General features: G+C 37.8%; 1 protein-coding gene across 3 annotated transcripts in view; it reads right to left on the bottom strand.

The window, feature by feature from the left end:
- Nucleotides 1-757: 757 nt before the first annotated feature.
- Nucleotides 758-27,902, bottom strand: part of FAM193A (family with sequence similarity 193 member A) — a 53,744-nt gene continuing 26,599 nt past the window's right edge. The window contains exons 6-23 of one of the 3 annotated variants that reach the window (XM_072406539.1): nt 27,171-27,399; nt 26,931-27,055; nt 25,745-25,892; nt 25,142-25,219; nt 22,452-22,564; nt 20,115-20,360; nt 18,876-19,029; nt 18,609-18,788; nt 17,264-17,515; nt 15,241-15,430; nt 12,429-12,701; nt 11,781-12,063; nt 10,125-10,311; nt 9,051-9,284; nt 8,458-8,607; nt 3,490-4,291; nt 2,765-2,846; nt 758-1,658 (exon numbers count right to left, since the gene is read on the bottom strand). In XM_072406539.1, the coding sequence (XP_072262640.1) occupies nt 1,565-1,658; nt 2,765-2,846; nt 3,490-4,291; nt 8,458-8,607; nt 9,051-9,284; nt 10,125-10,311; nt 11,781-12,063; nt 12,429-12,701; nt 15,241-15,430; nt 17,264-17,515; nt 18,609-18,788; nt 18,876-19,029; nt 20,115-20,360; nt 22,452-22,564; nt 25,142-25,219; nt 25,745-25,892; nt 26,931-27,055; nt 27,171-27,399 (3,820 nt within the window). In that variant the 3' untranslated portion in view covers nt 758-1,564. The remainder of the gene's footprint in view (nt 1,659-2,764; nt 2,847-3,489; nt 4,292-8,457; nt 8,608-9,050; nt 9,285-10,124; nt 10,312-11,780; nt 12,064-12,428; nt 12,702-15,240; nt 15,431-17,263; nt 17,516-18,608; nt 18,789-18,875; nt 19,030-20,114; nt 20,361-22,451; nt 22,565-25,141; nt 25,220-25,744; nt 25,893-26,930; nt 27,056-27,170; nt 27,400-27,902) is intronic. The other 2 variants (XM_072406541.1, XM_072406540.1) reach the window with 2 other exon arrangements.

Here is a 27,902-nt window from a genome sequence, read left to right on the forward strand (position 1 = left end):
AACATCCTTAAACAGCTACCTAAACATATTTTATTAGCAGGTCGCATTGCTATAGCCAAAGCCTGGAAAACTAATAACTTTGCAGCTCAATTGGATTTTGATTGACAAAATGACGTGACGAAATGAAATGACGAAATATTTTTGAAATGACATGGGACCCTTAGATTTCACACCGACTCTGGTCACTCATATTTAGAAGAGACACCCCTTGCTTATTTTCCCTTACCAATTCCTTTCTATCTCAAATGTGGACCCCTACCCTAGACGGTCATTGTTTTTAGTCTTTGACTGCTTTGTTACATTGTTTCATTGCCTCAATGTTATTTTATTGATATCTATAATGTTATTGTTTTTTCTGTATTATCTTAAAAATATTGAAATACAAATGGCTGCAATGGGGAATTGATGCCTAAAATGGTATATATTAGCAATTCTGAGGATATATAGGTATATAAGCTGTATGGCTGATGTGTGTGCTTTGAAAAGTATAAAGAATGGCTGCTTTGGACACTGGAAATAGTCTGTACATAACATTGCAGAATGGTTAAACAGAAATGTTTAGATCATTGAGGTAAATAGCGGTGAATGCATCCATCACAAGATTAAAGATGATTTGGTTTTGTCCCAAGAATTTGGGGAAGTTCTCAAGTTGTTGTATGCAGAGTTTATCAGGAATCTTGCATTTCCACAGAATAAAATCTATACACCCTTCTATTGCTGTTAGAACTCAGAAATAAATGACACAGAAACCACACAGTCCTTCTGCCATACTAATGTATTCCATCTTTCAAAAAGAAAGAACTGATTTTAATATTACTTAACAATATGTTAAAAAAGTAGCCACTTTGGCGTCAGTGTTAATACAATTATACACTCTATAACAGATTGATAGTGTGAGTACTTTTTTTTTTCTTTTCTTTTTTTTTTTATCCTCTGTTACTTTCTCATTATGCATGTATTCGTACACAAGCTGGCTACAAGAGTCTGGAGGGGGGGGAAAACAAAAAAAGATCGGAACACAAATAAGCGTAACTTGTACACTTCTTTTCAACAGTAGATTGTGTGAATTGGAGAAATGCTTGTCTGTTATGAGATCGTCTTCCACCGTGACACTGAGGGGAAGGATGGACAAAGTGAGTACTATGGATTCCATTCCAATCGCTAGTAGTCTGTGTAATAGAACATAGCGTACTGCAGAGGTGGCATGGACCATCGTGGAGAATGCAACTAGCTTTTATTGTATGCCTCTACTCAACCCAAGGAACCATTCTTAAGTCCGAGGCCAAGGCAATTATAGAGGAGAGCGTATTGCTACAACCAAAGTCTTACTCACAGACTACAAGCACACAAGCTAACAAATCAGGTAGAAAGTGGCATATTCAGTTTGTTTGTTTTTGTTTTCTCAGATCAGCAAGACTCATCAGGCCAAGGGGGTTCAGTGCAGATCCACACAGCACTGGGGACAAGGCAAGGCAGTACTGGCTCAAGGCCTGAAAAAGCGCTCAGAACAGTAGGGCGTAATTCAGTGGGATTGGTTCCTGCCCCGTCTTTAACGGTTCTTGGTTCAGTGTGCAGCATAGGTGGTCTTCTTCAGGCTGAAGTTGGACCAGTTGATTGACAGTCTTTGTCTAGTTTGCCGGGCAGAGTCTAAGCAGAACCTGCAGTAACACAAAGAACAATATAACCTGACTGTTGGCAAAATCACTGAACTTTCCAAAGATGGATTAAAGAATAAAAGAAAAGAAAAAAGGGAAAAGCACATTGTGCTTGGCTGATCTCTATTACACATCTGACTCATTATACAAACTAATAACTAAAAGTCATTGCATCAGCAAACTGAGCATTAGCCTAAACCATTGGAAACTTTAGAAAAGTTTTTGTTTGAAATTTTTTTTTTCTATATAGAACATAGTTCAGTTCAAACCTTTGCTTTCTGCAGCTGAGGTCGCCAATATGCTAAAAAGCAAAAAATCAGACACCCATAATTTTTAGGTAATTCCTACTTTAAAAAGAAACCTCTACAAAAAGGAATAAAGAGGCTGCCCTTTCTGACATTTTTTTTAATAGGCATCAGTTCTAGGGCTAGCACGCTGATCCTTTAAAACAATGAAAGCCTCCATACCCCTTTAAGTACAGGTTTTCTGCAACAGGAGCTAAATTATACTAAGATGGGACTGTCTAGTGCTTCCGTTTCCAACTATTTTAGGCTATTTAAGTGTATTTATACCCAAAATCTTGCAAGAAGATGATGCATTTAGTTGCAAAAGCATCTTCTTACAAGATTTAATCTAAAGAACGGGGACCTCATTCTTGACCAGCCACCATTGGCAAAAGACAAGGAAACATTATTTTAACCTACAAATAGGTGATTTTGGGATAGTGAACAGCCTAAGTAAAGTGACACACTTATTATTATAAATAATATTAATAATAATAAGAAAAAGGTTTTATATAGCGCCATTATATTAGGCAAATGAGACAGTTGCAGAGTGACACAGGAGAAGGAGAGGACTCTGCACCAAAAAGCTTACAATCTAGGAGGTGCTTAAATGTTCTTAGCTAAAACTTATCAATGGCCAAGTATTAACCCTTCTCCTTACCAAGTAGAAGCAGTTGCCTAACATTACCTTGTGTGGTAGAAGAATTTTTTCCAAAAAATGTATGCATATGCAATGTATGTTTATAAACCTGTCAGCCTAATTTCACAGACAATCTTCTTTTCACCAAAAGGACTTATTAAAGGCATATTAAATTTGATGTTTACCTTTTAAAATATTCCACTTCTCTTTCTGTCTCATCCATCTCCACGCTATCAAGATCAATGTCTTTTGGAAGAAATACGTCATCTAGAAAACACAAGTGGCTTTTTAGTCTTCAAACACAGGCAAAGGTACAGAAAACAATGAATAAGATAGGAAAAAAGGAGTTCATATTGAAACACAAGAGAAAGCACCAGACAAAAATTTTAATCATAATAGTAAAACCACCCCTTGTGTGCTATGGAGACATGCAACTAATGCATACAATCTGACCTAACACAATAACCCCCAAAACTACTATATTCTTGAACTGCCAGTTACTGCATAGTTGAACAGAACAGATTTCTAACATGTTATAGAGCTCTGGAAACATGTAATTTATGTATAAAAAGACATTCCTCCACCCTGGGAAATGCTTAGAAGAAAGGAAGAGGGGCTTTCCAAGGAGGGCAGGTTTGGCAGAAATAGGACTTCAGTACATATTATATAGCATGGTCACACAGTTGTTACTTTGTGCTCAAGTGTCATTGTTTTGCATATTGTTTGCACGCCTGTGCCTGCAGCAGCCTTAAATGTTCAAAGTATAAGACAGAACCTGATAATATCAAAAAAATGATGCTAAATGATGGATTGTTTTTCAACTGCTGATAAATAAGCTGAAGACTTTTATTGCTGTCTGCAAAAAAATAAAAATGCAGCAAACACAAGCTCAATATGTTTAAATTCTTACCAATTGAATTATTGACTTTATCGCCTTTCTTCTTCTTATTCCTTTTGCTCTTGCCCTTGGGCTGTGGGGACTCAGCAGTGGTCTGGGTCTTGCTGTTCTGCTGCTCGCTGATTATAGTGGTCTCGCTTACTGCCACGGGTTTCTCCTCCTTCACATGGTTCAACTGCTTCTTGTTGGCCTTTTTCTCTTCCTTCTTTTGCTCAACCACAGGTGCAATTTCCGGCACTCGGGCTTTGGTTTCATTTTGGGTTTTCGGTTTTGGCAAGCTTTCAGGGGGTTTAGGTATGTCTGATTTCTTGACCTGTTCCGGACTGAGTTTTGAAACTTGTGATTTAGGCTGCTTCTGTTTGACATGGTTTTCCTTGTGATGTACCAAATCCAAAAGAAGGGAGAGCTGCTCCTGCTGCTTTGCCTTCAGCTCTTTAGCGGCACATGGCTTAGAGTCTCTACCATTAGTATGATTTGGTAGCTCAGTCGCCATCTCCGGTAATGGATTTGGCTCCGTTTTTTGAGTCTGCCTGCTAGGGAGTGGAACACACACTGTATCCACCTCCAAGGTGCCATTAGGGAGTGCCTCCGAATTCGGTTCTTTAGTGGGGACTGAGATGAGTGTCAGCTGATCTCCCTTATGAGTGTCCCTGTTGGATCGATCTTTTTTCTTTTTCCTCAATGCATGACACTCCTGATGTCGTTGAAATTCTTGTTTTAACCTCTCCTCGTCCTCACGCTGCCTTTGTTCTTCAAGAAGTTGTATCTCTTCCCGTTCTTGGGCTTCAGCTTCTTGCCGCGCCTTTTCTTCCAGCTAATCGAAATGGAAAATAAAATATGAATATTTGTCTACATCTTATACAATACAGGCGTTTATCCCCTTTAAACATAATTCTATCACCATACATGCTCCATTTTGACGATATCTAAACTGAATATTTCACAATCTCTAACCTGCTTTGACCTCCTTCTCAACTTTAAAACCTGAAAATTAATTGAAGGGTTCCTCAGAGGTAATAAAGAGCCCCAGCTACAAAGGATTGTAAGGCATCATGCCCAACTGGCATAATGACCGACAATTTTTTTTTTAACTATATCCCTTATCAAATAGGCAGTAAAAATTGTAGTGCTGTCTAACATTAGTAGCCAGTGTAGAAGTCACACATTACATTAGTGGTAAGAGGGGAAACTACCCATATTGGTCAGTGTAGATCCTCAGGGTTTCATAAAAACTTGGTGGAGAAACACCATGGTACAGGCTTAGAGACCCTTTATAAGTAGAAAGATGATGTTATTGATACAAACATGTTTAAATGTTTCCTACACTGAAAGTAAAGGAGCCACAGATTTTTTTTTTATGTTAGTATACCAGTATTATAATTTCATTTTTGATTTTATTTTGCATACATTTTTTATCTCTGAGCACCAGCAACTAACTTCAACACCCTCAACTGCCTCCACATTTTTTGACAAGCTGCTTTATAAATGTTTATTTTAGCTATTTATTACGACTTCAATGGCAACTCGTTTTTTCCTCCATTTAGGATTAGGGAGTGGGATAAAGTGGCAGAAACATCAGATTTTAGTAAAGTCTCAGGGCCAAACTAGGACGCATTTTCTTTGGTCAGTGACACTAGAAGAAATTAGAAGAAGTAGTAAAGTCAGGACAGGAAGCAATGGAAACCTGACAAAGATTCTAACACATGCAAACTGTTTATGTTATCCTTCTACCTTACATTTGGTTTGGGGTAAAACACTCTATATAACGCCTAGAAAAAGGAGCATCAACAGGTTCAGTTTCTCACTACAGTTAAAGAATCATTCTAGGAAATTTTCAGATCATGCTCAAACAAAGCACACTAGTGCAAGCCACAACTGATGTTGCTATTAAACTAACTGCACGTCTTTACAATAATTAATTCTGGGATTGCACTGCATAAAAAAATTCCCTTACACTTGAGACTGCTAGCAGATTCTGTAACACATACTTGGAGGAGAACCAATGGTTTCCAAGATAACTATTACCCATATTGTCATGCCACTCACACAAATAGCAGCCTGCTGCTCTTCCCTGCAGAAAGCCTTCATACACCTGATACTAACTAATTTTCTAACCAACTTAAGTTATCCTCACTATTAAAACCAAATAGACAATTTAAATTTTACTGGTAAATTACTTAACTTGACTCCCCATAATAGTCACAGGCAGCAGAGTTTTGTAATTATTTCAGATATCGGACCAATGGCTATTGTTCCAATACACACTGCAATCTTTTGGGATAAGGAGATAAGCAACAATGTCTATGGAATCAATGCCAATGGTATTAGCACCTGGGGTGGTTATTGCCTTTATTTTAGGTAAGGAGCTCACCAAAATACTGTACACAGGAAACATTGAAATGCTGTGAATACCAGCAAGTGATTTCTATTGTTAATAATTTATGGTAAGCCGTACATGTAAAAGCAGAAATTACATACTTTTTTCCTGCTGCCAATGATCTCCAATCCTGAGAAATCTTTTTTAAAGTTTGTACAAAAATTGGCATTACCGTGAGAGTCTATTCACTGGGTCTTACTGGTTCCCACTGCTGACCCCATATCACTACTGTATCTTGTAATAGGAGGGGGATCAAGGGGTTTAGAAAGATCCAGAAAATTTGCACCATTGGAAGTGTTCGTATGAAGTCGGTTTAGGATCCAAATTGAGCGATGGATTTCCCTGGATCACAGCACCATTTACGGCAGGAAAGGTGAGCATGTCTTGCGTGCTTTAACCAGTGCGGATTACTTAAATATTTTTTTATAATAATAGAGTTTGCAACATTACAAAGGCTAATATACAACAAATTAAAAAATAGAATATAGCAAATGGGAGGAATATACATAAAGGCTATGTATAATATGTTTGGAATAATAAAGGCATAACTCTTTTGGAAAACTACTCTTTAGAACAGCGGTCACCAACCGGTGGAGAAGATTTTGGTGGTCCACGGCTCTGGCGGGTGCACCCCCGAGTGGGGTCAGGAGAAGGACCTCGTCGGGGGGGGACGCACCGGACCACCTCACTCGTGCAAATCCCTGGCTCAGGGAAGTGGGCAGGCTGTGTTTCACGACACAACCTGCCCACTCCCCCATCGCAGGCTTAGATCTGCGATGGCAGAGTGGGAGGGTTATGATGTCACTATGAGGGAGGTTTGATTGACAACCTCCCCTTTGATTGACAACCGGCTCTCCACGTATGTGCAGTCAGATGCCGGTAATTTTAGTGGTCCGCGGGACTAAAAAGGTTGGCGACCGTTGCTTTCGAAGATTCTGGATCTCAGAATATGGGAAAGCCCTGTGACCTGAACAATTACACTGTAATATTGTTACAAAATAAAGTCAGTGCTCATGATAACAGGTCCAGGTTACCATCTTCTATCAATTTCAGTGAGAAAGGAAATGCAAGGGTAAGAAATTGTTAGGCGTAAAAGGTCTGCCCACAGTAAGGTAAGATTTCTTCAATGGTAACCTATCCTGCAGTTCTCCTGTAACCTAAAGCTAGAGGTGGAGTGCTTCCTAATCACAGACAATTTTAGAAAACGTGTGTGCACAGCTCACAGATGAAGCGGACTGAAACCCTGCATCTGCATAGAAAGCACCAATTCTGAAAATAAATTAACAATTTTAAGATTCAGTTTAGTTTTCAATATGTATGAAACAGCAGACTCTAAGCAAATGACCAGCTGGTCTGACCATTGCTAATTGTTACAGTTCACAGATGAAGAAAAAGGAATTGCATCATAGGTGAAAACCCCAATGATTAAATACGAGAGACCGTTTTTTCATATCATATGGCTTCAGAAAATAAAAGCACCTACATCTGCTGGTCCAACCATCCTCGCTGAATCCTTTTATTATTCCCTTGGGTACAGGCCTTTCTTTTTTGGAGAAATGGCCTGCTCTTGGTAGTAGATTGGAAAGCTTTCTTTGTTTGACATAGGGTTGGCAGAGGTGCCAACGGGCATTATCTTTTCTCATGGAAATGGTTTAGAGATTAGAAAACACTTAATACTCAAAGCACTATGTAAACATATAAAATAATTCTGGTAATTGTTTGTGCAGCTTGGTGACTCTAATATTGCAATAAGGTGATAAAAAGTAATACACAGCAGATGAAACTTCTACCTAAGCAAGTATGTTTCAGTAGGGGCAATGACCTGCTGGTTAAATTTGTAAGCAACGAAGTGTAAATGTTACAGTGGCCATGTTAGGTGTTGAAGGCTAAAGACAGTCAAGAGCAGTTGGTAAGTCTAACTCTATTGGATAAAGGTAGTAAATGGATAAGATTATATTAGACTCTGGGTCTGTAACATCCTAAAAACATCAACTTTTCCTCTTCATAAAAATCCCTAATATAATACATTAGATTCATCTCACCTGTAATATCTACTGTGCTGAGCTTTCATGGCAGTCATCTAGTGGTCATGTGATCTTAACAAAAGATGTATTAGGGTGGCTGAAATTTAGCCATAGATGGCAAACTGACACTTTTACTTTGCTTGGGATCATGTGACCAATGCCATGTATTTGCAGAAGCAATCAATTGCTGAACTAGGTTCTGAATAAACATTTTGGCAGATCCATTTATTTTTTTTTTGTACAGAGCAGGATGATTAGAAGCGGTGGGATAAAACACTGCTTTAAATTTAGAAATTAGATTTTAAATACTGAATGACGCAGGCTCCCACTGTCATGTTTCCTGCTCTTGTTACAAAATAAAGCTTTCATTTGATTTCTGGAGATCCTTTGTATACATTAGCAATTGTATTAGGAAAAAACAAGGCACAGCGGATTAGGGCCTTGTGTGTTATACACTGCTGTGATAGTGGAACCTAAGCTTTGTGATATTCTTGCATGAATAAGATTTTGCGTGTTTATTGACTGCTGGTACCTTGCACCTAATGATGCTTCCCAGACACTGCTGGCCAAGATGCTAACCTGCTGCTTTTCCGGTCGTTCTCGGTCCGGCTCAGCTTCTGCTTTGTCAGTCTGTTCCTCAGCCGTGCTGGTGCAGGTTCCCTGCATGGTCCCCTCTGAGCCAAGCACATGGCTAACAATAATATTCATTGCTGGGCTCGCCCCATACTCCTATGGGGTAGCACATGGGTAATTATTTCATTAGAATGAATTAAAAAAATATAATAAAAAGATTAAAAAATATATATATAGCATTGTATTAGTAGTGGACTAAATAATTTTGCTGTGGAACATGCTGACTGCCACATGGAAAGATCTGGTTGTAAAAGGACAGCCCAGTTCCATCATGGAGGGCAGGTTCCAGCAGCACAGGCACAACAGGTCTGGCTGACATCACAAATGTGCACTTTAAATGTCTGTATGTAAATACATAACATGCCTGGAGTTGTATGTACTGCAACACTACAGTGTAGCAATGTATCTGTAACTGGCTAACAAGACTAATACACATGAAGCAACACACAGCATGCACAGTTAATGTTTTTCTACATAAAACAGTCTGCTTTCAAGTGTGACTACATGGTGATTTAGTGCAGGAGAAAATAGGTGCTTACCTTTCTCTGCTTATGTCTTGCACGTTTAGCCGCCCGCGAGCTGCTAACTGGCTTGGTTTCAGAGCTATTAATGAATTGTACTAGGTCTTCGACTTTCCGATGATCAACAACACCGGTTTCCCTTTCTGACAGCTGATCTGGCTTTTTGGGCTGCTCCTCTTTCCTCTTGGTCAGCCTCAGACGAAGCTTCTCCCTCATTTCTGTGTAGTTCCTACTAGTTGGTGCCGATGGAGGCTGAACGTAAAAGAAGCATAGGTAAAGTAACTAATGCCAAAATAAAATCTATCTTAAAATATCTTAACCAAACATATTGCTATTTGCCAGTCCTTCAACAGGTATAAGGGTATAGCAAGCATGGCAGAAAAAATTACCTAAGTCCCATTCCCAGCTGCTAAATGGTCAGAGCACATTCCGTGTTCTCCCCAGGCCCTTTTAGCTGGGCGCACCACCCGGCACTTTTCAGTAACCGCAGTTTTTGGGTGGTTAATGAAGAGTTTGGTCACAATACAAGGACTGCCACCCATCTTAAATTTCTCCCCACCCAGCTTAATAAAAAAAAACTCTGTGTTAAACACTGACACTTATCAATAAGCAGCGGAGGGCACGAACTGCAAAATATCGCATGAAAGCACAGCTGCCTCTAGTTTACAGTGGGTGACAATTGTCCTGCAGAATGGGGTGTTGAGGCCTCAAATAGCAGAAACTGGCAGGATCAATCTGTGTTTTCCAAATATTAACTAATTCTAAATGTTACACAATTACATTTACAAGACACAAGACGGAACTCAAACAACTTAAATACTTTGGGTTCAATACATTTAAGACAGGACAAGGTGTCTGAAGTGTTGGGGCAGCTAATTGGCAGGTGCATTCAAGTGCTACCACATACCTTTACAATCATTGTACTCCCGTATAGATATCGCAGGTTTACTTTCAACTACTGTAAGGTACCAAATTTAACATCATACTTATCTTAAATGATAAGAGAACAAAATAACGAATAACAGGTCTCAGGAAAAGTTACACTACAGCATGATAATCTACATTTTTAATTAAACGCTTAAAACTACTTACCCCTCCATGTCCAAAGAACTCGCAGTAGCAGCAGTCACAGTATTTGCCTTCTTTCTGATTGGTGGAGGTGGATGTGCTAGAGCTGTGTTCTGAACAGCTGTCCTCATCCTGGCTCTCTTCACCATCATACTGTTGGTGGTCATATGCACCATTGTTCTCGCACCGATGACCCTCACAGTCAGGGTCACTGAAATACAAATTAGACAGTAATGTACCTTTTTTTTTCCTTGGTACTTTTTTTGCACATTAGAATACAATTTTTTTGCAACTACAACTCCAATAAAATTTATCTTTCTATATATAGTTACAGCTACCAAAAAAAAAAAATACATAATTGCACAGCTACCAAAAACCTCATGGATGGGAATCACCAAAACCCCTATAAATATTTAAATAGGAAACTCAATTTTATGCTTCTGGGTGATTCTAGATGTTCAAAATTAGCACAGTAACTACTATAACCCTAAACTAATGATTGGAGACTGGAGATTGTTAAATGATTATCAACTACATGACTGACGTATGTCACCCACATACAAATAGATAAGTAATTTGGAATATGCACTGGGTAATGAGAACATAGTACTTGTATATACAAAACACATATTGCTAGGTTTCCATATTCACTATATGAATTTGTGCTTGAACGGGGATATTCAGAGACAACTACAACCCCTAGACATTGGTAATAGCTGATGTTTTGGGGTGGGGATTTATAGCATTTATGTATCTGTGGCGATACACATTGCTACACTACATTTCTACAGTGCCGCTGCTAATGGTCCCTTAACCTCCCTGGCGGTCTGATTATGTCCGTATTTTTATGTCATCAATGTTTTAAAAGCCGATTATGACATAATCTGCTTTTAAATTTCCCGCCCAGCCATGCCTCCCCAGCGTACCAACACTTTACACATCACACTGAGGATGTGATGCAGAAGGTAGTCAGGGATCACCGAGGATGTTGCTGGATCGAGGGGAGAAGGTAGTTTTTTTCCTACCCCGAGTGTGGCCTGCTTTACAGCTTTTGGTACATAAAATTCATCCCGAGCCCCACTCGGGATCACCGTCATGGGGGTTAAATGTGTGCCATAGTAAAGAAAATTAGTGCTGTGAAGGAGAGTACCAGAGTTAGGTAAGGAGTTTGATTTAATTGATTTCATACCGCTTAATGTATTAGCAGTCCTCTGCTATTAAAAGAGCATCACAATTAGGATAATTTTGGGTGACCGCAGCATTTTTCTGCAGGCAAAACCAAGTTCCTAAATGCTTCTATCCAAATAAATAGGAGCAGTTTGCAAATGTTTTTGTTCTTGTGTTTGCAACATCACAGTACAGAAAGTGACAAGCTGCTTTTGGCCAAGTTATTATTTTTTTTCTTTCCTTAAACCGCAGCTGCAACCCAGCACAAACACATTTACTTGCGGCGTGGTTTGCAGCTCTCGGGCGAACAGCTGGAGCCCAGGAGCTGCCAACCATGCAGTTCCCCACCAGATCTAAGAATAAAAGGGGGAGGGGGGCTAAGAGTATTTCATTCTTTATGCCCGTCACGTAGAAACTTATAAAAACTTTAAGCATCAACATACCAATACTCACACACACACACAAAATCATTAGAATATAGAGTGACTACTAAAAGACTGCATTACTACTCACCTGCAGACACTAGGAGGGGCACTGAGCGTGCTGTCAGTGGTTGAGGTCGGGGGAGCAGCAGTGGAAGGACAGAACCCTAGATGAGGATCTACAAACCCAGGTGCAGTGGCAGCTGTCTTGGGGAAGGGTTGAGGATTTATACTGGGAAGGTGCGGAGTGGAGGCAGATGAGTGTGTAGCTGGAGACAGAGAAGGAAGTGTGGCTAAACTTGTTGGGCTATTTCTTGGTGCAACTGGTGCAGAAGGATGCCTATGGTCCTCCTTAATATTGTGAAATACATCACCTAAAACCAGCAAAGGGGAGAAGAAGAAAAAAAAAAGATCAATAAATTTTACAATGGCATAGGATATTTTGGAGGTGCAAAGCTTTGTTTTAAAATAAAAGGATGTTAAATTCACATGCTTGTAGTTGAGATAACTAATGCACAGTACAATACCCAATAAGCTAAAAAGAGATATGAGATGCTATTTCTCTATTTCTTAGCCAAAATGTGTTTAAAGCACATTGTGCTGACTTTTGGCGTTCATAGCTTTCATGTTTGGAAAAGCAAAAGCATTCTGGATAGGTACGGGAGTAAGGATCTACATACACTTTTGCACCACCCAAAATAACATATTTGTTGCTAACTTCCACCCCGTTCCAGCTCACCTATTGAAGAAGGCCTCTTGGATGATACTTTGAATTGGTTGCTACTGGACTGGACTGTGGTGGCTGTGCAAGAAACGGAGGAGGTTGCAGATGAAGTTGCCATTACAACTTTATTTGCTTCTATAAAGGCATCCTGAAAATTATAAAGACATTTCTTCTTGGCAGTGTTCTTTTTCTCCTTTATATCTGGAGCCGGTGTCGTTTCGCTACTAGATGATGTAGGAAGAGTTTCAGGCCTTATTTCCGGAAGTGCAGGCCCTAGAATTTCTCCCCCTAAGGTTCAAAACCAGAAAAAGATTATTATATAAAAACAAAACAGAAACTTACAAGTAAAACAATTCAAATGTAACTAAATCAAAGTATTTTCTATATTGTGGGGGTTAATTTCGCCATCACACCAGAAGGCTGTTACAGTGAATAAAGAACAGAATCGACACACAATTTTCACATTTTTTTTGGTTTGCAGCCTGAAGTGAAAACAAACGCAATGTAACTGATAAAATTCAAGTTTGAAATAGAACAGTTCAGAGGGAGGAAAAAAAAATTAAAAAACAATCAATCACAATCAATAGATGAACGATCTCCTTCCTTTTTCAGCACTTTGTGGAACAACCTTTTAGTCTTAATTAAAAGTCAGTTGGAATACTTGCCTAACAACTTTGCAGATCTAAACACATCTATTGTAACATTTGACAATTCTTTATGAGGCTGGTCAAGCTCTGTCAAACTGGATAGTGACTGCAATCTTCAATCAAAAGATTTGCAGTCATGTTTAAGTCTGAGCTCTGATCAAACCACGAAAAGGACATTCACATTTCTCTCTCCCTTGCTGTGTCTATTATTCGATGTTGATGCCAAACAGTTTGATTTTGGACCATTAACACTTTTTCTATGTTGGCCTCAAAATCTATAGGGGGTGTTTTGGCCAAGTTTGAGACTAAATCTGGTTTTTCTAACGGGTTTTGTTTTTTTTTGTTTTTTTTTTTTTTCAACTCTCCCATACAAGTCACATTTGTGGATTACAAAAACCACTTTGTCATAATATCCTGTAGTTGCTTTAAAGTTGACATAGGTCTCTTGGAAGTCTCTTTGTCCAGTTTTCTCCTTACTCACATTTTCCATCTAGTTTTGCAGGACAGTCTAATCCAGGCTTTCCATTTACTGTGCGCTCCCATGGATCGATAAAGTCTTTACATTTTATGTTTGTATACATTTCCAAACGTGTCTATCCACAACTTTATCCCAAAAATCTTTTAGAACTGCCTTGCCACTCATTTGATTTTTTTTTTTGCTGTCAATTGCACTACCAAGCATTGTATTGTTTAAGAAACAGCATTTTTTATACTGAACTAATTAAAAACATTACAATTCATCACAAAAGCAGATTTCATAGCTTGGTGTGCAACAGAGAAGGCGCTTAGTTACACCTGTTTAAGAAGTATCATAAGGATGGGGGATAGTTTATTCATATCAGAGATTCTATTTTTCTGAACTTTTGTCATTGTATTTTCACTTGGATGTTATAAGTTGTATTGAGTAAATAAATATCTATATATATTATACTTTGTATATCTCTAGCTGTCAGAATGCAAAACAAAATGTGAATATTTAGAAGGAAGTAATTAATAAAATTAAATAAAGTAATTTATAAATATGTAAAGTTAAAAAAAAGTATTTTTTATGAGAAAAGGTTTATCTGTACTTTGAATTTTTTGATCAAAAAAAATAATTTCTCTTACAGTATTAGCCTCTTCTCCTAGCAGGTGCAGAATATTTCCTTACCTTCTTCTCCTCACCTCAACCTATACCTGTGTTATAGGTTGACTTGGCAAGTAATCTGCTTTGCTTTCACCTTCTACTGCTTGTGATATGCTAGATTGTTGCAAAAAGGAATATCTTAAACTCCTTTTAGCTTAAACTGGTCCCATCACCAGTTGGCTTGATTTTGTGTGTACTGTATTAGAGCCCCTTTAACCCTGGCCCATTACATTTTGAAGCCACTGCCCAATTTGGTCAAATGAAACTCAACCTTTTATATAGTCAATACCCAGGTCTTGTACATGATCACATAGCAGCAGTACAAGAATTGAATGGTATTCTCCAGGTCATACCCTGACACATAGCAACTACATTCTAATTGTTAGTAACTAGTAGCTAGCGGTTGAACCAGCATTTCTGGAATGTAACTTCCTAGACATTCCATCCGTTAAGAAATATGACCTAGCTGTTTACGCTCAACACTTCTTCCTCAAACTCTTCAATTTATCATCAAGAGTATGCAGCCTGACTGTGCTTACTGGAAACAGTTCTGGACTGTGAAATAAAAGAAAAGCTATTTTAAAAAAATAATAATTTTGTGGAAACAAATATCTACATCAGCTTTTTTTAACATGGACTTAAACTAACTTAACTTGGACATAACTTGAAATAACGTTCAGGTCTTAAAGAGCCTCTGCTATAGTTACTATATTCATAGCTTAGAGTACATTTGTGAGGCAGACAATAGAAAAACCGCTTCTTGCGCTCTTGGCCAGTGGGAAGAATGTCACCCTTACAGACAAATAAAAGGATCAATGGTGTCAGTTAAACTGACCTGAGAGTTACAATTGCTCATGAAACCTCTATGGAGGAACCCTGCGGTTCAACAGAACCTTGTTGATCTAAGCACACACAAAAGGATGCAGGTTCATAAATACAAATGGCAAAATACAAGCATGGTAAATGTACATTCAAAAGCTGATCATAAACTAATGGGGTCATAAAATATAGTAAGTGTAATAAGATTAAAAAAAAGCACAATCCCACTTCTTACCAGCAAGAGGGTCAGGTAGAAAAGAAGTTGTCCAGTTCTTGTCATTCATCATTTCTGACCCCCAAAGACTTATAAACTTAGACCGGCTCCATTCAGGAGAATTGCCAAAACAACTTGGGTACATATGATCTTGTAGAGATGCGTTAAATACCTGATGCTTGTTAGTGTGGTTCTGTGTAGAAGGCAAGGCCTTAAAAAAAAAAAAAAAAAAAAAAAAAACAGATTGTGAAAACTCCAGCTGATAACCTTATATAAGAGTGGTCTGCTGGCTTAACATTTATATAGTTTTGTTATTGGCTATCTTATGCATGTTATGTCATCTGCAGAGCAAAGGTCATTAAGCTCTTTTCAAATTGCTGCTTTGCCTAATGCACTGTAAAGAGTTTATACCAGTGGTGATAAATGCAAGGCAACCTGTGTAATGTAGAGTCATGTGTTGCCTTTAATTTTGAATAGCACAGCAAGAACTAACACAACACACGCCAGAACCCTTGTGTTGTAACACACCAGCAGTGCACAATTGTATACAATGTGTGTGCTTAAAAATAGTGACGTATCATTCAGGTGAATGGCAGCCGATTTAAAATATGCATTTAATGCCTTCATCCATTCAGTTTTTGGGTGTCCTAAACTGCTTGCTGTAGTTCCACCCTTCAACCCTTAAAGTCACTAAAGGACATAGCAATAACAGGTAACCAAAGACAGAACCATGGTGCACCAGGGGAAATGGGCATCTGACACTCCCGGAGCGATGAAGAGTCTGATGGAGGCTTCAGCACTGGATCAAAGAGACTTAAAAGAAGATTTTTTTCATGCAACAATCACTTTAAAAGAACCTCCTGGGGATTAAAGCTTTACCCTAACAATAAAAACATTTTAGAGTCTTCAAAATGATTGCATAACTATAAAAATAATCCTGTTTATACAGTATATGCTTCTAAAATCAATATTTGTTTCAACAGTCCTGTTGAGGTCAAAGTTGCTCTTTGTGGACTTTCTGCTTCTCCCTATATATAGCTTTAGTGGAAAAGACCCATTTAGAATACTCCATCTAGATGTGATGACCTCACACACACAAAGAGATATTTTGATAAACCCAGAGAAGGCCAACAAAAATTGTTGACGGATAAAACATATATCAGGAGAGATTATAGGACAATGTAGTCTTAAGGAAGGAACAAAAGAGGACACATGAACCAATAAATATAAAAAAGTTTTGAATAAGGTGACCTTAAATATTAGATAGAAAATTCAATAACATAACAAGGTATTTTTATCAAAAAAAAAAAAAAAAAGCAGAAGTAGTGAACTAATCTGTCACGTAGCAGTAAGGGCCTTTTAACACTTCCCTTTTGCTGTGCCTTAGATTATGAAAATGTGAACATGTCTATGTCATGTCAACTGTTAACATGCAGTGTGTTAAGACCCCACTGTGCCCATTGTGGGGACGCAACATACAGGAACAGACTAAAAAAAACATGCAGCATTTTTTGCTGCAGTACACACCTCATCCACACAACAACCAGTAAAATGTTACCTTTCTCTGATGTATTGCAATGCATGCGAGTTGCACTGACTTACTGCAACACACCAAATCACATCGTAATGGTATTTTAAGGTTGCAAAAAACATGCTGGGTTTAGTTGGGTTTTATTGTGAAAAAGATTTGTTTTATAGACTGTACAATGAATACGTAAAATCCACAGCTGGAGCACAAGTCAAGTTTCTGTAATATTGGTCTTCCTTGAGCAGTTCTTTAAGCTGTTATTAATTTGGCTTTCTCCCTAAGGATTTTAGCTTAGTAAATGAATTATCACACTTTAAGCATTCCAGTTCAAATACATAAAATGACTGCTAATAATTCTTGCTTTGTTTAAGCACACTCTCCAGTTATCAGCATGACCGGAAATTCCAACTTTGCTTATAAATTCCTTCCATTGTTTGTTGTGCAAATGACAGAGGATATATAATTAACTTGGGGCTTTTCTTGAGGATCTCAAAATTTTTTCCACAAAGCACTTACCTTATTGTGTGCAAATGGAGAGGCTGCATACAACGTAGGGTGAATAAGGGGACGGGGAAGGTGGGGAATAGTATGCAATGGTAAATGTCCATGAATGTGGGGATAGAGGTGAAGTGCCGGATGTGCTGGTTTATCGGGATTAATAAACTGATGTCCTGTTGGGAGACGTCCTGCCACCAGTGCAGATGGAGACAAGCCTGAAGCTTCCTGCTTACACACATGGCACTCGCAGGAATTTGGTATTGGTTCTACCTGTAACATGAGAAAGAAATGCAGATTAGTTGGCTGGAACCTCTGCAAGTGTATAAGCTGCACTCATGTAAAGTAATGTGACAACATAGAACTTTCCACTAACTTCATGAAGCTTTTCCACAACTTTTGTACACCCAAGACCAAAATTGCTCTATACGTAATGCGAAACACACTGTATTCTCCTGTTCCCACATTAAGTTGCTCTAGACATGTCTTCCTAAGCATTACCTAAGCACGGTTGCTCTTCCTAAGCATTACCCTTGAGCGGATTTATCTTTACGAAGTTGAACACCATTGTTACAACCTGCCAGTTATTTATTCTGTACAACCAGTTCTGACAGACACTCTCCCCAAACAGTCATATAACAGTTTTACATCTAAGATTCATGTCAGGTTTCCTTGTCACAGTGGTGAAATGTAACGGTTTCAAACCAAAAATAAAGGATATTTTGTTTTGTAAGAGATACTCAAATACCCCCAGGCTTTTAGCATTTCAAACATTCTGTAACTTAAACATTTTCAGTGGTACATATGTACTTATAATAGTTCCTAGTTTGTACTGCATCAATCTTAAAGATGCCAAAACACTGTATGCGAGAGTGACAGGATTACATTTTTTTGTATACATAGGAATTCCCTATATGTACAGACCATCCACTGCAAAAAAGGGAGATGTGAGAATGGTGAGATGGTCTGCTTGTTCTTCAGCTGTACCTGTTAAGGTGTTTTGTTTTGTTTTTTTTTTTTGCATTCTATATCCCTTTATTTTCTGTCATACAGACACAAGAGAAGAGAAAGGAAATCCCATCTTAGTTGTCACCTAAAAAAAGGGCGCCCGCTACACTACTATATTCCTGCTTTTACACACATAAGAAGCTTTTATCTCCCACCAGGGAAACAAAGGAATAAATCCATTGCTAGCTGCTCTAGTTGCTCCAAAGAATAATTTATATAGTAACTGCTCTAAAACATGTTTTAGAATTGGAGTTTTGGCTTCACACTAACAGAGTTTATGTGAGAACTGAAAAAGACTTGAAAATAAAGGCAGCCAGGCAACTAGATTTAACATTACATAACTGTACATTTGCTTTACCTGTGGGCTAAGGTAAGACGGTGGAGGGCTATCCGTTTTTACACCATCCTTTCTAGGCGATCTCTTCCCAACATGAATTTCTACTTTGGGATCATCAGGCTGCTCGCCACCACTTTCTCCATCTGCCTCCTCATCATCCGCCTCTGAGGAGCTGCTGCTTGTACTGCTCACTGAGGGAGACTGCAAAACAAGACACCAAAATGATTCTCCCTAGGGCCCAATGCCAGGACCCGTGCGTGAAAAATGCCACCAAGGAAAGTACCGCACCTCGTCTTTCAGTGCCATGTTCTCCCCACCACCGTTGAGTTCACTGTGAATTCCGTTCATGTTGGCAACTACATCTGCGTCGTCATAGTTGTTCAAGGGGTAAATATGAGCAAATTTTGCTGATAAAGGGGTACCATCTTCATCATCACTACCACTGCAAAGAAGAAAATCCCCATTTATTTATCTATCACATCTTGTAACATTGTATCAAGTTAACTGCACCATTATCAGATGGAAATTAAAATTTTATGAGGGATATCCATTGCTTGAACAGCAAGAGAAAAAGGAGAGTTAGGGCCATTTCAGACTTGCTGATGACCATCTTCTATTCTTTTATTCAACCAATTTAGAGGGGTTGGGAACAACTGCGTGCATATGGTTCTATTGTGACAAATCCTGGAAGGGAAATGCCACTTGGCTTTCCCTGTTTGGAAAGTAGAGAAGTATCTCAAGGGAAGCAGGTAGACCTGCAGTATGGTTTGCAGCTCTTATATGTCTGGGAACACCTAACTGTGTGATTTTCCATTACAAGTGTGAAAGAGACCTTAGTGTCCACAAGAAGCAGAAACAACAACTTCAGAAAGCTGGAAGAATCATCCAAACAAAATATTTTATTGTTTTTCTGTAGTGAACTTTTAGTGCATTGCAGCAGGTTCTATTTACACCCATCATACATGATTAAAGCAAGTTGAATTGAACTAGGCTATGCTTTTTGCAAACATAAGCATTTTGTTTGCAACTCATTAAGCATCTCCAACCCTGAAATCACAGGGCATATCCACAGCAGTCTACAGTTTTCGTCACTGGAAAAAATACTTTAAATAAATTGAAAGGAGAAAGTGCAGCATCTTTGTAATTCGGTATATATAAAAATTATTGCAGAATACCAGTTCTGAGTTAGTTTTCTTGTTTAGGGGTAAGAAAGCACTCACACTGTGAGGAAGCATTGCTACCATAGGGAAGGACTACAGAATACTTCCCATTCTCCAAACATTTGGGATAATTCTATAGACCAGAGTGCTGGGAATAATTCCACTAATATTTGGTCTCCATGGTCTACAGGAAAATATAGGCTTGTGTGTTTTTAGCAGAACCAACAAGTCATTGTTGGGGTTTAAATATAGTTTACCAAAACAGATAACTTGCCTAACCAATCATAAGGCTACTACAGAAGACACAATGTATGGTTTATTAGTGGAAAGATAAACTACGAAAGAAGGGTTCAAAGTAGCAACTCACAATGTAGGTGCAGAGCCATTGTCTGCAAGAATTAGCCTGGGGTGCTGTTGGATAGTGATGGGAGAGCTGGGCCCGGACCCTGAACTAGCAGAGGATATGCTGGGAGGATGGATTTCTGACAGGTAATCTGGAGTGGAGTCTACTTGTAGCGGTGGTAAAGGGTTTAAATGGATATCATCTGAAATAGGCGTATCCATAATGCCACATGTTAAGATGTGCGAGAGGCTGCAGTCATCACAGGTACACCTGTCAAAGAAAAAGAAAAACAAATACATATCACATGAAATAAAGTAACTGAAAAGTCATCATCAGAAATACATTACATACTCCATAATTAAAGACTGAAAGACTTGAATTCAATCAGCAGTCAGAGTATGCCTCACATGTCACCAGGAACAAGATTACATCCATATATCTTCCAATACTACAAAGGCTTGCAGCAGTGAATGACACTAATGACGAAGATCTAAAACACAACTTGAAACAGAAATAGCTGCATATAAATACGATTTTAAACTATGAAAAAATTATTTACAAATATTTGAAAATATATCTGCTTACAGACATGAATGCACTGCAGTCCAGCATCAGGTGAGAGGGGATGAACTACTTTTTGGGGGAAGTGGTGAATAGTGAAGAACCCTCTTCACAAAGTTTAAGTGTGTATTGCTATATCTCTGCTGGGAGGATTCGCCCTTTTAATTGGTCAGTAACCACTATGTAAGATAATATACATTTACAATCATCCAGAGCCAAGAAGTGAAGCATAAAACTAAAATTGGTCATTTAAAGTTAATATCTGATTGTTATGGAGTGCAGAGAACTTTTTAAAGACTCTTTGGTAGATAAGCCCCAATGCTACATGCAATATTGTCCTGGCTGGCTGCTCTGCTTGCGGTTTCATCATTTCACAGAAATCAATTATTTCTGACACATGCGGTGTGTCCAATTTCAGAATACCAACAGAGCACTGGATGAAGTGAAATGACCTCAACAGGAGTCAAATATTAAGAGTTCTCCAACCACAGAATACTGACCGAGGGGCAGATCAAAACACTGATGGCCCCTGTAAGATTCCAGGATGATTTTTTTTTTGATGCTTGTTTAAACGCATTAGCAGCCAACCAAATAATTTGTTAACTCCACAGTGCTGCAATTAACAGCAACAAGTATGGCTTGGTACAACCGCTCAGTTGTATTTTTTTTTTTTTTTTTTTTACGCATAGGACAATGCCAGTTAGGCATTTTCATACATGGGGGGAAAAGTAATCATTTGTAAGATCTGAATTTCCTCAGTTGTTGTTGCTATTACCTCTCAGGGAGGGAATGAACCAGATAATTCACTTATATTCTCTTTACATGAAAGCAAATATGTCAACCCAGGTTTAGGCTTCTGCACCTCCATGAAGGCTCATATTGTGTGCTGGAGTTCAGGACTAGTGTGCTGGAGCTGTGTGCTATAACCAACATTTAATGTCCAGGCTTCTGAAGAAAGCTTAAATTGATGCCAAGCAATTCTGATTTTGGAAAGAGGAGAAACTCCTCAGGTTTTTACATATGTCTGTGCTTCTTTTTATTAAATTTGTCTGCAATAACTGTAATGGCATCACAAAAGGAAGAAAACCTAACTAACATGATTAAAAAAAAACTAGCAGATGTTTCAACTTCAAATTTACAAAAAAAAAAAAAAAATAAGACTAAAATTGCAAAAGTGAGTGTTTACCTTATTTTTCCGATTTGCCTGTCATTGTGAAACAAAACGATTTCCCAAAAAGGGAAAAGAAAACATTAGATAAGTATTAAAAAAAAAAAACTTTCTACAATATGTCAAAAGCTAAAACATTGTAGTTGTTTGGATTTTTAGTTTGGTAAGCCTTTAGTTTTGTAATTGACAGCACGTTTGTTCTAAAAGTTTTCTTGAGCATCTGATCAGCACTGAGCTCAGGACTGACATTTCTGCTTAAACAGAGAAAGTGGGGAAAAAACATGTAATAGAAAAAACCCTGAGAGGTAATACTGTATTATCACAATTCAAGAATGGAGATTTAGATTTTACAGATGCCCAATGGTGGCTGTTTGTCAGTTAACAAAATAAAAAAAAATGATGAGCTAGGTTTAAGACTAACACCATGACCTATTTTTTTCCCTCACAGTTGCCAACCTTCAATTTTAATCATTAAACACTTTTTCAAAAATGATATGTGGGAGGCTCACGAACACTTACAGACAGTGAATAAAACATTTTCCTCAATCGTTTAGTAATTTAATCATTCCGATTTTCATCTCCAGCCTATGGGGAGCTTAAGCTGTGCAGTGTACAGAGAATGACACACTTACCTCCTCCTATAATTACAGTTTGGACAGTCAGACATGCACATTCTGGTCGATAACATGTGCCTCATTTTATCAGCAAAGTTGTTCTCACCAGTCAATGCTTTCTTGTTGTTTAACTTTAAATTGGAAAAAAAAAATAAAAACTAGTTAAGGCTTATTTTAGTTTTGTGTATATTTTTTTTATTTTGTCTATAACAGTGTTATACCTCTGATATACAAGACATTGTAAACCCCTTCTAGTAACAGTCCAGTAGCTAAATACCACAGTCACTCACTCATTGAAAAAGGCCAGATTTACAATTAGGCACAGAGGCAGATTTTTTCCCCAATCAGCTGTAGAATTGGGGTCATCATCTTTTATACATTTACACACCCTCACAACATTGTAAGCCAAGGAAACAGTAGGTAAATAAAGAAAATGTTCTTTGTTAGAAAACCAGCTTGGAATATTGCAGCAACTGCTTTACTCTACTAGCCTTCAATAAAAAGAATAACACCTTTTCTGAATGTGTAGATCATTCTTGGGGTTTTTAAAAGGAATTAAGAAAAAGAGCCCATAAGCATTTAATATCCAGCATCTACGTATTTAGTATCTCCTGAAACTTGCCCTGCCAGGACATTGGTATCTGACCAACAGACAGGCGCAGAATACAATAGACCAAGCTGTAGACAACATTTAAATATATGACCAGTTTTTAGGTCTACTGAGTGAGTCTTGATAAAAGCTAAAGTTGTACACAGCATACCTGTCAAAAATGCCAAATACCACTTTTTTAAAATATTTTTACACGGAACTGAATATAAGTTAATAAAATAAATAACAGAAAAGCAAAGCAGGAAAGAAAAATAATTTTAAGCTTTTAGGATAAAAATAAAATTTGTACTCCCAATCCTGACCTGAATGAGAAATAATTAAATACAAAATTAGACAAAGCCTAATATTTGGATGAAGCTTACAAGTTAAGTACATTACAAATTAGATTATTAAATCAAATACGATTGGCTGAGTACAGCGCTGATCACTTCCTTGTTATAACTGCAATGAAAATGAAGAGCTTAAGCACCATATGTTCAATAGGCAAAGCAACCATATTTAAAGTCGATAAAGCAAAACTGTAAAACAAGTGTAAATAGATAATTAAGAACAGGAAACAAACTATCACAGAATGTAAACATCATTAAAGGATCGGACTACCCAAAACTGGAGTTTCAGATCAAAGCAAAAAAGAGTGGGATGAATCACACAAAGGGTTTTTAATATCTGCCTGCAATAGAATTCACAGCACTGCTGATCAACAATGACCATTAAAAATTATTAATTCGCTCTGTGCTATCTCCTCCCCGGCAACTATAAAGTGAAAGCAGCCATCTTTAATCTGTATAGGTGAAAATATATTACTATAAACCGTGTAAAACAAAGCTCTAATCAAAATACATATACAATATAAATGTGTATATACACTCTTTGTGAAAATCTATATTATTTATGTTGTAGAAACATCAAATATAGTCCAAAAGGTAGAAGTGCTTTATTCTGCATTCAGTATATGACCCCATCACAAAAAATACAATGTATATCACTAGAACAATTTAACCCCCTTGCCTCAGATGTTAACAGAACTCTAACCACATAAAATTGGAATAAGTTAAAGAAATAAGAAAACAGTAAGAAGTTTATTCTTACTGCAAATTTATATATTAAATGAAAAAAGAAAGAAACTACACTGTGGCAGTGAAGGACACGGCTATCACAAAAGCATGCAGTAATCCAGCCACATAGCTTATGTTTAATACCTGCGTGATGCTGCAATATTTTATTTTCTATGCGTTTCTAAAAAGGGTTTCTGAAGAAGTTGTTCTTGCAAAGGAACGTGCAAGAAAGGATTGCTCATCTCATCTGGAGGCCAGATCTTCCCTTTGCACTGGCATGAGGTGTACATAGAGTCCAGGCCTTGTTGCTGGTATTTTGTTAAACTTAAAATTATTAATGCATGTTTTTAGCCCTATCTAGCACTATTTCAGAACGAGAGTTTTACCTTTGTTTTTATTCATTATATGAATTTGCATTATGGACAGGGAAACTGCAGGCAGTTTTATTGTTTCTTCTCCATCTGCCATTTATTTTGTATTTGGATAGAGCTTTGTTACATCCATTTATGAGAAGCTATCCATTCTGAAATTTGTAATGGCATGAATATGTTATATGTTCACCTGCCATTGGTACGGGGTAAATTGTTCTGATGAGCAACATTTCAATAGCAAACAGATAATGGAACCTTTTACTTAAATATTTTGCAAATTCTAACTTTGAACTGTATTTGATAAATATATATATATGTGTATGTATGTATATAAATGTGTGTTTTAACTTTATACTTGTATATTGGTATTTGTAATTTTTTATGAGGCTGTACTTTACACTTTGTTTATAAATGTATTGAATGACTATTGTTTTTTTTTTTTTTTTTTCTCAGAGTATACTACAGATACAAATTATATACTATATTACAAAAGGCCCGCTCACTACTAGGTTCCCAAGAACTAAACCATGGATTTTCATTCCACCTAGGCCTGCCTATAACCAAAACATTAGTTCTGGGTGATCTGATCCTTTAAATAATCCATTCATATAGCATTTTTCTCTGTGACAGTTGATTTGGAAGCATAGTGGAAGCAGTGGGTTGTATTCTTACTTGTTCTTCAATAAACAGCCTTTGTTTAAAGAATTCCCAATCTTCTTTAAGCATTCTGTGTTTGGTTTTCAAAGCCATCTAAAACAAATTTTAAACCAAAATAAAAATCTTTTCTTCATTTATTGGTGCCTGTCCTATTGGGGGCGCAAAATCTCTGTGGGTATAAAATTAAATTATGGAGGGAACACTGCCTGTAGAATGCAAGCTGGTCAGTATATATACAAAGCAACTAACAAACAAGTCAATAATATCATTGAAAATGTCAACCAAATGATATCCGGACCTTAAAAGTCAGGGCAAATATTTACATCCCACATGCCATGTACAGTAACACAGATGTGCATTATATGTCAGTGGCAACCTTTGCCTATGTGTGACAGATTTTTGAGTTTGATCTCAACCAAAAGTTGATGACATATATATGTTGTCTCAGATTGGCCGATATGAGAAATCTGTAATGAAATATTACGGAATAAGCATTGTAGTTTTAAAGACTGAAAAGTTTAAAAAGGTTCCTGCTAAAAGACCACCTACAATAAATACAACCAAAAAAACATAAGACTCGTAAAAAGCTGTCTTGCGAGTCTGAGCCCACACACTTACCTGTTCATCTACATAGTTATCAATTCTTTTCTGACACTCCAGCCACTCTTCAGCTATTTGACCCATTTCTTGTTCCAGCTGAAGGTACCTTTGTAGTAAGGTACTATACATATCTTCACTGTACGAGTCATGTGACGCTGTTCCAAGCCTGGGATAAAATGCATATGAAAGACGAGCAGAAAGTAAACAGCAGAGAAAATAGAAATTAGTAGGTAGCCCTTTAAGATTAGGAGAACCCCCCCCCCAAAAAAAACCCAAAAAGAAATACTAAGAATACACAATCAGACAGGTCATTATTGCAGAAAGGGACCGACAATGTCCCTTCTGCAGTTATCACCCCTACCTGACTGATGGCTCCAGGTTTTTGACATAAAAAAGGGAGCTGCGCATGTGCAGCATCTGATTTGGTTGCCAAGATACCCGGGGATTCCCGGTTTTACGCAGGGAATGAACTCCCACGGCATCTGCATTGGAGTTATGTCATCCCAGCATGGCCAATTAAGATGGCTAAAAATCACAAAAAGGAAGTAAAGAAAGAAGAATGTGATCCCCTGCAGGGCAATGGGGATAGGCGAGTATTGCAAGGTTTAGTTCCACTTTAATAGGCTTTGTGACTTCAAGGCTTCTATGGTACAACGTATACAGTTTTTAATATGCCCCAAAATTAAAACTGGGCAACAATATTTTTGGCACAAGATAGAAGGAAACCGAGTATAAAGGGTTATGGGGCATCTAACAAGTTGAGAAGGGTGCAGGAACCTTTTAACAACTACAAAGCATGGTTATAATCCTTATTTTACCTCTGATGCTTTTCCAAGCCCTTACCAGTTTTCAGAAGACACTACATAGGATGCATTGAAATTGAGTGGATTCTATACCATATTTTAAGGGCATGGAATGGTGCCTAACAACATGTGTATGTTACACACACAGGGATACATGAACTATACCATGAGATTCAACTGCCATGCAAGTTTTAAATTGAGTAGCTTCAATTTTTTCATACCAAAATGAATTTAGGATAAGAAAAATATTGACACTTGGCAGCCCAGCTACAGTCAGCAACTGCATACAAACTACCATCACGGTCATCTTTAAAATTCTTCACGGGAGGATAGGTTTACTATGTTTTTACGTAACAAGCACCCACCCATTTTTATTATTTTATTTAATAATTTGGCTATACCTTAACTGTGAAACTAGTGCCGGTAAACTATTTTGGAGTAACGGTTCAGAAAATACTAAATTTTCAAACAGATGCTTGTTGTGTAGTTCCCACGTCACTTGAAACTTCTTCAAATGCTCGTTTTCCTACAAAACAATAAAACACAGAAATCCTGCAAATTAAACTTTCGAAAGGCATTGCCTGTTATCAATAGCATACTGATGATCAGCTTTGTAAAATGGAGAGTAATTTTGTCCTTACCAAAGTGATGAGAAAGGTGCCAATGGTGCATGCAGCCTGACAGAGAGCACTGTACTCTTCTAGGAGAAGGGAGATAAACTGATGGGCTTGGGGAGGCCCCTGGATGCTGGGGGTCACCTTAAAGCCTAGAGACAAGTGCTTGAGCAGACGGACTTTCATTTCCAGGACATACTCGCGGGCTTGCTGCTCTAAACGTTGATACAGCTGATAAGGGTCTCTTTCGCACAACCTGAAAGGGAGAGGTCAAAAATAAATTTTGTTATACAGAAAAAGTTCTCCACTGCCCAGAGTGTAGAACATAATTGGGCACTGAACAGAAAACCTTCTGCTGCTTTATGGTCTCACATATTCTGCCTGTAGGAAGTAGGTATGACCAAATGTAATGGATGAACTACATGAATATGCATGGAAACTCTGACCACCAATCTTAACACCACATTCCTCTGGAAGATAAGTGAGGATAACTCAATCTACCCTATACACTAATATCAGATTTGTTGAGCTAACAATGCAACTAAATATACTAATGTATAAATGAAAATTCAATAAAGCATATGATGTCATTATTGGTTCGGGATCTGTAATTCCACCACTACTTAATGTAAGCTAAGGCGGTGGTGTCTGCATTGCAGAAAAAGTACTGAACCAATTTATATCAGTACATAGCAAGGGTGCTTTAAAATATAGGTATGGTGTAAATTAACCAAAGGCAATCATTAAGAGCATTTCTAG

Source organism: Pyxicephalus adspersus, chromosome 3, assembly GCF_032062135.1.
Source record: "Pyxicephalus adspersus chromosome 3, UCB_Pads_2.0, whole genome shotgun sequence".
Lineage (NCBI taxonomy): Eukaryota > Metazoa > Chordata > Amphibia > Anura > Pyxicephalidae > Pyxicephalus > Pyxicephalus adspersus.